This window comes from Perna viridis, chromosome 10 (genome assembly GCF_037379345.1).
Source record: "Perna viridis isolate PV_CMFRI_1.1 ecotype Kerala chromosome 10, ASM3737934v1, whole genome shotgun sequence".
NCBI classification, from domain to species: Eukaryota; Metazoa; Mollusca; class Bivalvia; order Mytilida; family Mytilidae; genus Perna; species Perna viridis.
The window spans coordinates 37292726-37304234 of record NC_142454.1 but is presented as its reverse complement, the minus strand read 5'-3'; the positions used below and the strand labels follow the sequence as shown (position 1 = coordinate 37304234).

Below are 11509 nucleotides of genomic sequence, written 5' to 3'. Positions count from 1 at the left end.
CTCTTCAACCTAAAACTCCTCAAATCAGAAGGATGGAGACAGATCTTTAGAAGAGAATTGACTGATGAAACCTTGAGCCTGTTCCTAAGATAGGTCTTAATCAGATTGTACCTACTAAATCCCCTCTCAGTCACCAGAAGATAATGCAGAAACTAGACAGATAGAAAGGAGGTTGGTCACATTGGCATAGTCAACTGTAGAATGTTGCACTCTGTAAGCGGTTGCTGCGTGATATCTTACTGCCGGGTGGTAATTTTTTAGTGACCTTTGACCCCAGATCATGAGTAGAATTGAAGACGTTCGTAATCATTGTGATTTCGTTTCAAGAAAAGAGAATTGTGAAATAAATATTTATCTGTTGCAAAAGAGTAATCAAGGGAACCAAGGTTATAGCGGTAATCAAAAGAATGCAATCCTGGGACAAAGACCAGACATGGAAAACAGACATACACAACAAAGAGCATAAAGTAACTAAAATCATACATACAAAGTGACAAAAGTAAATAAGCAACTTGAACTCCACTAAAAACTGGGAGCATGGACCAGGTGCACCAGTAGAGTAAGCGTCCTCTGCTTTTCTAGAAACACCCACCGAGTTGCTTGTAAAAAGTCAAGTCCGGGGTAGACCAATGAGGAAAGGAAAACTATGAACTGTTGAATAAATCAGTTTTCAAGGTGCAGATGGATACACCATAATGATCCATGAGTTCATGGTGACGACCATATAACTTCTGTAGTGATGACTTCAATCTTGTAGCAACATAACCCTGTTCCAGACGCCTATTTGTTAGAGTTCTAGCGTGATACAAAAAGTCTGCGTAGTTTCGGCAACCTCTGGCATATGAATTGTGATATGAACACTCCATACGCAGATGCTGAAGGGATGTTGCCACAGATGAAAGGAAAGTTGACAATTCTGAATGAAAAGTCATCACATTTGTCATAAAGTTTGGTCAGTAGTTTTCCTTTACCATCGATTTCTAAGTGTAGGTCAAGATATGAGGCTTACTTTACAGTGTCTGTAGTATCCTTTATCTCAAGTTCTTTGGGGTAGATGTGATGTATCAAATCCCCGAAATTAGGATTGTTTAAAGATAATACGTCATCTATATAGCGGAAACTGAGATTAAAGGATCTAGCCAAACGAAATTCTTTCTTTAGGATCAAATCAGCTATAAAGTCAGCCTCATAAGAGTGAAGGAATAGGTCAGCAAGTAAAGGAGCACAATTTGTTCCTATTGGAATGCCGACTATTTGTTGAAAAACACGTCCACCACACTGGACATATATGTTGTCGACTAAAAATTCCAGCATTTTGTAAACATCTTCCTCTGTATATTTGGAAGATGATTTGGAATTATTTCTCACAAAGTATGAGGAATCTCTACCAAGAACTATATATTTGTATCTAGGTATACCATCTTTTTTGGAAAAGCAACGATGTATAATGTTTTTAAGTCGGGATTTTAACTGAGGTTCATGAAGGGTTTGTTTTTATATGGGAGTAAAATCGGTCAGTATCCACTAAAGATCGACATTGTTTAACATGACTAATCCTTAAAATAAGGATATATATGGCAAGCCAAAGTGGACAAAAATCAATATTTTGTAATATTAGAAAATGAATTTTTAATATTACAAAATCACTTTTTTAATATTAGAAAAGATTTTTTAATACTAGAAATTCTTGTTGTAATATTAAAAAATCATTTTCTAATATTAAAAATTCCTGATTTAGTAATATTATAAAATATCACACATTTTGTAATATTACAAATTGAATTATAATATTAGAAAATGAATTTGAAAAATCATTTTTTTTAATTTTGGAAAACACTTATTTTCTAATATTATAAATTCATTTTCTAATATTACAAATTCATTTTCTAATATTAAAACTTCATTTTCTAATATTACAAATCCCTGATTTAGTAATATTATAAAATATCACACATTTTGTAATATTACAAATTGAATTTGTAATATTAGAAAATGAATTTGTAATGTTAGAAAATGAGTTTGTAATATTAGAAAAGAAAATGAGTTTATAATATTAGAAAATCACTTTGCAATATTGTAAAATCAGTCACATTTTTTAATACTACAAAATGATTTTCAAATATTAAAAAATCAATTTCTAATATTCAAAAACAGTTTTTTAATAATAGAAATTCAATAAAATTTTTAATATTAAAAAATATTTTTTTAATATTAAAAAAGTGTTTCGTGATATAAGAAATTTGATTTGTAATGTTCGAAAATGAATTTGTAATATTAAAAAATCATTTTTAATATTAGAAAATCCTCGTTTTTGTCCACTTTGGCTTGCCATATATATATATGTTATATTTTAAACGTATTTAAAATCAGAAATGTCTCGAGTCAACTCGAGGCTTTTTTCGGCTGAATTTGAGTGAGAACCCTGGGATTATCTTTTCAAACGATTGATAAATTGTTGTTATTAATAACGATGCACATATCAGGGATGCCAGGTTAACAACAATAGAATGTATTTCACACCTGGTTGACCAGGTAATTATCAAGCTTGGGGGTCACAAACTTGTCAGAGAGTAAGGCCAGGTGAAATTATGCAACTATCGATTGACAGTTTTGTATCATTGATATTGGTTCTACTCGTTTGCACATGAAGGGCCTCAATTGTCTCAGGGTAGCATGCTAGTCTCAAGTGTGGCAGGTCAGGTGTTTGTTCCCTAAGCTGAGTCACACCAAAGACTTTTTAGCGGGTAGTCAGAGTGTCTCCACCAAGCACAGAGTATGCAGGATATAGAGTGATGAGTGATTTGATAGGAGTCAGAATTATATATCCGAGTGGGATGGCATGCCTTCTTGTGGGCTGTTCTTGTGAGCTAAGCTAGCACAATAAAGATCCAGCTAGGCTTGTCAAATTAGAACAAAACAGGGTCTGTTTGATTGGTCAATACATCTTTTCCTGAAATGCATAAAATATCTTCTAAACGATAAGCTATAAATAAATCAATCTTTTGCACGTTTATTTAGTGTCCTTGTATTGATGAAGATATGGGTTATAGTTATTTTCTTGTTACTATAGTTATGATTGATCACGTATTAATATCCTATGGCCGTATTCATGAAATGTAGGTGTAGAATATTTTGGGCTAGTATTCCTTTTCATTGTCATTTTGACCCTGTCATTAGTAAATTAGTAAGGGAAACTTCTCAAAACCTATTAGTCAGATTCTGATGAAACTTTGTGCAGCTGCGTATCGAAATTTTGAATTGCTTATCTTGTCTAAAGGAGAAATTCACTTTTATATGGGTTTGAAACATTCCTGGGTAATCCTCTTATAAAGATATTATTTTTATACTGTGGCAGGACAGCCTACCTGGGTTGTAGTAGGTAGTGAGATTTAAATAGCCAGTTAATTGACTTGGCTAAAGGATTAATTCTTTCAAACCGATGTTCAATGGCTAACAATTTTTTTCAGTAAAATTTGTGGAAAATCAAAATGTTATGCAAAAAACTACCAGTATACACTTATCCAATGGGTCATACCATGAAAGAGTATAATCTAGGTGTTATATTCACATTTTTTCCCTTAAAATTGTTATTAATTTAATTGATGGCAATAGATTCATGTTAATGCATTACATGCAGTTGTTTTTTGGACTGATTTCTAAATATTATGTAGGCTTCTCAAAAACTAATAACCCAAGATCTGTCCAGATCAAACTGGCTTAATCACGGTTGTTGAAATATAATTTCTTTACCTAACTAATTAAATATTTTTTTTTATAAAATTAAAACATTAAGATGCTATTTTCGTGTTTCCATTGCTGCATTCAGTAAACTGGGGATTTCAGACATTGGTCATAAGTCCTTTGTCATCTTATTCTACAGTTTTACTTTTTTCGGTTTCTAGTCAAATCTATGTGGTGAAAATTGTAAACGTAAATTTCATTGGTCCAGTAATGTTAATGAATGCACTGGTTGCCTGAAGAAATCGTTACTATTTTCCTTTGTACCTGTTATCAGAATCAGTTGATCGAAATGTCGATCAGTGACAGTGAGGATTAGGGATACAAAAGGAGTATATTTTGTTAAGAACGAAGATGCAACCATTCGTTAATAGTAGGAAACTTATGTTTTATATAGGACCGTCCGTGGTTAGACCATGAGTTACGGAAAACGCATGTGTTCGTCTTCGCGAACAGGATCTCGCGTCGATAGGTGAGTTGGGGATTCAAGATTCATATTTGTGTCACCGTAATGATAAGGACAATGTTTCATGATATTAATGCATCGTTAAGTCTTATTACCATGAACATTATCGTATCAGATATTTTCTAAACTGAAATCAGCTTACTCTATATGTTGTTAAGAACTTAAGATCTACTGTCTTTCTTTAGCATAAAAGGATTTTTGGGAAATAGTTAGATAATGTAAATTAATATACATGTACAGTCACAAGACCAACTGTGTAACCTGTCATGCCTTTTACAGTTTTACACTAAGTAAGATTCATTTTTCTTCATAACTTAACTATAATTTAACTTTTAAGTTTCATGTGAGCAAAGACTTGTATACAAATGTATTAAATATACAGGTCTAGACTATGATGACTATGTCGTATGATGTGAGTTATGAACATTTTTTGTTATTACAAATCTTGCAAAGATCCTTACTTGCATCACAAGTTAATTTTCTGTCAGACTGAAATATGGATGTAAGTGTCATAGGTCAAATTCATATTGATTATAGTTATGAGGAATGCTCCCGAAGAAACATGAATTTAAACACCTACATGTAAGTCATTTCATAATTGTTGTCAACCCTGTTATTATTTACTTCAAAATGGTAAAATTTGTTATAATATATAGTTTTTATTGTCCTTATGCATTCTTCTATTGTCATTGTCTGAAATATGTATGGACCGAAATGGGCTTTGGTAAGGAATTGTGGATTATCATGGTCTGAAATGACTTTAGGCCGAATTGTCCTGTATTGATAGCTGATAACATCATTTTTGTAAACATTCAGGTGCTATGGTTTTGGCCATCCCTACTTTGAAAAAAGCTTCAATTCAATTTGTATTTAATCATAGAATCTAGCTTATGTTTCCAAGTGGTGCTTAATTGCATATATACCAATTATACAAAATGAAGCCACTACGGTGTTATTTTTTAGCTCCCAATTTTACATACATGAACTGGATATTGATGGTTTTTCTTGCCATAAGTATACTGAACCCAGTTGATAATGTAACATTCTTTAAACCCCTTGAATCACATTATAAATTGCATTAAACTTATAGAATTTTGCATGTTTGTATTTGAAGCTTACTATGTACATTTGTAACAGATTGCAATGTTTTGCTGATTAAGTCATATGGGGTGACGCATGTTGGCCAGGACCTTGTTATGAAATTGAAAATGGTATAAATATTATTGATGATTAATCTTTACAAATACTCAAAAAAGCAATTTTTCTCAATAGATAATCCAGCACAAATCTATTATATACACATGTATCACCCTTTGGCTCTAATTTCTGAAAATTGGCGACAAAAAATTGGCAGCTTTTGATTTTCCTGGCAACAGAATTTTGGAAGCCAGAGCAGTCCCTGAACATGGTTGATAAATTACATATAAGCATATCTGATATGCACTACTAGTAAGTGTATGGTACATGTAAATACTTACTATACTCGGCGTCACATAAATAACATACTGTTAAAATTTGAATAAAAATATTTTCTACGACTTTATTGACACCAACCGTCGTTTAAATTGTCTTAAATGACTTGCTCATTCGTTTAGCCAAACAGCTTCTCAAAAACAAGTCGCTTATTAGCTTAAATCATGCGTAACAAATCCTTACGGGAAAATCCCATACTAATATCCGCCATGTTGGTTTTTACGGGACGATTTGTTTACAAACGAAGTGCGTAAGTTCCCGTCGAACTCCGGTGACAATCGTCTGCTTGATCAACTTCTCGGTATTATACGTTGTTCGCGTAAAATAAATCCGAGATATCCGAAATAACGCCGACTTGCATTCTGGGTTCTTCGGTTTTTGGACAAACCATTTATACGGAAACAACATCTCCTAGCAACCCGATCACTGTAAACATGGCCGACTTTTTACAATGTAAATATTGCCACCTAGAATTAAAATCTGACCGGAATTTAACGATTCAATGTTTAGGGAGAAGCCGTTTGGCTAAACGAATGAGCAAGTCATTTAAGACAATTTAAACGACGGTAGGTGTCAATAAAGTCGTAGAAAATATTTTTATTCAAATTTTAACAGTATGTTATTTATGTGACGCCGACTATAGTAGATTTTGTAACCAAACATATCAGCTCTTTCTCTCCAGATCTATAAAATATTTTTTGTAAAATAAAGTGTTTTGTCTACATGTACCTATTAAACATATTTTTGGTGACAATAGACTAAGAAAACCCAATTTTATCAATACTTTTAGAACACTGATTTGAGTTTCATGCTAGTTTTGATTTGACCAGACTCTTAGTGAATGAATTCAGAAGATTTTCCTTAAACTACATGTATTTTAGGTCCTGTATCAGGTCCCTGAAACTAATTATCATATTGATGTTATGAAAAAAATGCTTGTTAATGATAATAAGATTTCTTTAATCAATCCCCTGTTTTCCGTCTAGAGTTAGCTGTTCATACAATGTACAACCCATCTTGGAGGATCATACCTGTGAAACTTTGGAACAGCAATTGTTAGAAATTCTCCCTTACCAACACGGTCCTAGGTGAAAGATTTTTACGTAAAAGCAAATTTTTTATGTAAAATTCAATTATTTTGTATTAATTTTCACAGCAAATGTAGTTACCAAAAATCTGCTGAAAGTATTACATTCATAGATTCTACATTTTTCATTGATTACTTGGGAGTCTATCCTCTATTGTGGGAGGGAGGGTAGTCTAAAACTAGTTTATTGCCTGGAGGTAGAAAATGGTTTTTAATTGATGTCTCATTAGTCTCATTACTTATTAATGTATGAAATTTTCAAAACACTAAACAATTCAATATCTGTATGATTATTTATTCCTTATTCAGGAGTGTAAATCATTTTTATACCCCACCACATGAAATGACTAGGTACATGTATTACATTGTATGTGATACCCTCAGAAAATTTGTCTATCTGCCTATCTGTTCTTCAACGGTTCCCAGATGATAATTTGAGAACTGATCAAGGAATTTTTAAAAAAAACTTTGCACGGTTGTTAAGCACTTTGAAATACTGGGTAAGTTAAATCTTTAGCAAAATCCAAAATGTAAGGCCTTTTCACCATTTTGTGTCAGGGTATCAGTTCCATTGATGCCCTATGTTTTACTTGGCTAAGCATATGCTAGTGGACTGTTCATTTAATGTGATCTGTTTTTATTCCAATGAATACTGTTTAATATAATTGTCCCTAATTAGGATTGCTAACGATGCATAACCAACCTAACAATGCATGTTTCAAAAGTTTTTTGCCCATTTATTATATAAAAAAACATCTGTACATGTATATTGCTATGCCTCTGTGTTCAAATTTAATTTTGTAGAGCTTATTTTTTATAACAGCTAAACTACATTTTATTTGCCCAATGTGAGTTTATATAAATTTTAACATGTACATGTACTGCAGGGGCATATTTGTGAGGGGTTTTGGGGTTAGAACCCTCTTTAATTGTTGGAAAATTATCTTACGTTGGTGTACTTTGGATGTAAGAATTTATCTAAAATTGCCTGGAACCATCTCTCTTGATGCACCATTGTACAATATACTGTACACTAACTCGTTAAATTTGTACAGGATGATGAATTTCAACTTGCCCCCCCCCCCCCCCCCCCCTCCCAAAAAAAAAATTCTATCCTAGAATTCCTATTTTTGGGACAGAATAGGAAACAAGATTAATTTTTTGGCCTGATTTTATGGCCATGTGTCAAGGGCTTTTCCATTTTGTTGTCAATTTTTGAGGCTGTCCTGGTGTATTTGAGTAAATAATGTGGTATCTACATGTATGTTGACATTGTTAAAGATTTACCTTGAAAGTGACCAGTCAAGGTCACCTGGTATGTTAACAGTTTAATAGTTTTTGACCTTGAGTTTTAATCTTTGGAAATTTCACCAAAGGACTGTTTAAGCACATGTATAAAAATGTAAATGAATGTGTGGTCAAATGTAAATGTACATGTATTTTTGTATGTAAGTACATGTACATGTTTTTGATTCAGTATTTCTACCATCAAGGTGTATATTCAACCAGCTGCATTTTTTTCCAGGGCAATATTTATAGAATTCAAGGAAAATAGGTTAAGTCTGAGTTTTAGGTACTGAAGTCCACAGCTATTTAGTTTCATGCTTTTCAAATAGATGTGCACATATGTCTTGTCTTGTGTGAATAAATACAGTTACCATATAGCGAAAAAAGTTCTTATTTCTGCTGTATTCATGAAGTTTGGGGAATCACAAAAATAAAAGCTTGCCAAATTTAAGTCCAGATATTTTACGTTGAAGTTTTATTCTATTAGTTCTGAAGATGTGAAAAATATAGACTGCCAGTATTTAATACTGCTATTCATAGAGCAAATAGCGAAATTTGGCACCCAACAAAAATACCCGCTATTCGGTAATCCCCTTTCTCTCTGTCTGTTTGCCTGTACAAATCACTTACTTCTTGCAAGGCAACTTTAACTTTTCAATTAAGGAGATGGACCCAGGGTAAGGGACATAACTCTTGAAGTCGGTGATATGTTTGTATCATATTCAATTTTACCAAAGCCTTTCAAGCTTTCCTTTGAAACAGAATGAAATCAGTTTAAGTTACTTTGATGCTTACATGAGATTTGATGTAAAATAGTGAATACAAACGTTCCAATGATTTGTAACAGTTGTGTCCCTTACCCTGAGTCTACCTCCTTAATTTTGTTGAAACTCTATACACTGTTGAATATCATAATATAGATGAGATGTTAGGAAGAAAATTACTGACTGATATTAGTTTAACCTAGTCGCTTAATTTGACCAAGTTGATAGGAAGTAAAATGGGGTATTTCTTCTGTGAGCCCATTGAAAAACTTTCTCATTCTGCAAACTGTTGTGGTAATATAATGGCATGGGGCTGTCGTCATCTGTGTCGTCTGTCGTAGACACTTGGTTAACGTACAATAACTTGAATATTGGTTGGTACTTTCAAATTTTTACAGTAAGGTTCAAAATTACAACAGTAATATTGATATTAAGTTTAGGGTAATTGTTTGGAGACAAAAAAAGGGCAAAAAATGGCAAAAGCAATATTTCATAGAATTTAACTATATAACCCCAGTAAACCATGATATTGTAATCACAAAGGACAAACTGGGTTGATTTAGGGTGTTAAGACTTGAACCATTAAGGATGAACAGAGGGATACTGGTTTAAAGGAGCCAGAAACAAGCATTTCCTGATGTCTATGCAGTAACCAGACTCCTTTTTAAGTAAATGGGTCTCTTTGAAATTCATACAACCAAAAGAAGGTTGGGATTAATTTTCAGGTTTGAAACTTGGTCAAATAAGAAAAAAATGGACCAGAAACAAATATTTCCTAGATGTCTGAATGATAACTTGAGTAAAAGGGAATAAATTTCTTAAAATTGTACCACAAGATGCCAAACCTGGAAAGGAAGGTTGGAATTTACCAATTTCTTTTTAGTATGCTCTTTACCTGCTAACTTATTGAAATTTCTATATCAATTCCGGGCAACATTGCTCATGGGGAAAAAAGGGAAGATTTCTGAAGATTGCTAATGAAATGGTGTTAATAGAACTTTAACTAATGGACTATTGCCTGTTCATATGTATAATAACATTTAGAGAATGATAGTGGGTGTTGAAATTTTTGGGATGGTTAACTCTTTGTAGGTGACTTTTGCTTCTTTGATGGGAACCTTTCAGGATTGTGAACTGTTTGCAGGAGAATACATACATGTACATGTTTATGACCTCCTTGACCAGAAACTTTTTACTTTGAGTAGTTGCCCAAAATGTGCTATACATGTATATTCATAATTGATGATTGAAAATTTATTTACACTCCTATCTCAAAATTATTTTACTGAGACTTTGAAAGATTTGTATCTTGATGAAGCAAATCAGCACATTGAAAGTACAGAAAAGGAAGGCTTTTTTGGTGATGTTCTTGACAAAGATTGGTCTATTTATTGATTATTTCAACAATCTCAGCATTGAAATTATGAATTTAATTTTTACTCAAGAGAACATTCTGTTTAAGGACATTTTTGGAACAATTTTATTGTAACTCGCATGTTGACACTTCCATTTCATACAAAATATGGTTAAGAGAAAAAGGGGATTCCAATCTGAAACAAAAGAGGGTTTTCAGTGTTATGTAAGAGTGGGTCCAGACTGTCATTTCCTTACTTATGTCCTTTCTAAGATTCATTTTACATGCTCTAGGCACTTTTCACTGGTAACACTTTTATGATGGTTGCTGTAAATTTTGAGAGAGCTTTCTACCTCATACATTGTACCCTTTCCTCAGCAATAATACTTCAAAGAAACTTCTAATGAAAAAAAGCAGAAAAGTACTTTGAACGTATCAATTTTCGCTATTTTCGCAATGGACAGAAAACTGGGAAAAATAGTATCCATGAAATGGATTGTTTGAAGTCATATTACCCAAATCATTTTTTGAAATCGTGAAAATTGAGACACAAGAATATGTTCATTTAACAGAATCCGCGAAAATTAGCAACCGCGAAGATTAATACGTTTATAGTACTTGTACACAAGCATTATTTTAGTGTTCCATGATTAAAATCTATGTCCTAGTGACATATTTCCTTGAGTATTTGGTCTACCAGGTTTCGAACCTCATCATAGAAAGTTTATGTCTCTGGCTTAGGGGACACATTCTTTTAAACTAATGTTTTAATAACAGCTCTTCCTTAAGGAGGTAGACCTAGGGTAAGGGAAGCAACTCTTGAAATCAGTGATATGTTTGTATCATATTCAATTTCACCAATGCCTATCAAGCTTTCATTTGAAACAGAATGAAATCAATCAAAGTTACTTTGATGCTTGCATGAGATTGATGTAAAATGCTAAATACAAACGTTCCAGTGATTTTTAAGAGTAGTGTCTCTTACCCTAGGTCTACCTCCTTAAGTGTCATTTAATGTAAGAATCAGGGAGAGGATGAAACATAGTATGACCAACCTACCATGTGTAATTCTACTATTTGCACCATCAGAATTAAGGAATAAGGGGAAAAAATTTAAATATCATTTAAAGGGAAAGACCACCTTTGCATTAAGTAAGGCTCTTATGATAAGTCATACCCACATAAACAAAAATAAATAACCTTTTATGCAAAATGCGCTTTTAAAAAATGCTCAAAGCTATGCAAAGTTCGAAATCCTTGAAATATAAGTGGATAGCCATCTTGCAGAACTCTCCTATCTGAAGGAAGAACATAGTCAGACTTTATTGATTTTTACCGAT

General features: G+C 32.8%; 1 protein-coding gene across 2 annotated transcripts in view; it reads left to right on the top strand.

Annotated features, from left to right (window-relative positions):
- The first annotated feature begins 3994 nt into the window (after positions 1–3994).
- The window catches only part of LOC148605654 (circadian locomoter output cycles protein kaput-like), a 56133-nt gene continuing 48618 nt past the window's right edge, over positions 3995–11509 (top strand). For both annotated transcript variants that reach the window (XM_088548358.1, XM_088548357.1), the window contains exon 1: positions 3995–4210. In XM_088548358.1, the coding sequence (XP_088404484.1) occupies positions 4155–4210 (56 nt within the window). In that variant the 5' untranslated portion in view covers positions 3995–4154. The remainder of the gene's footprint in view (positions 4211–11509) is intronic.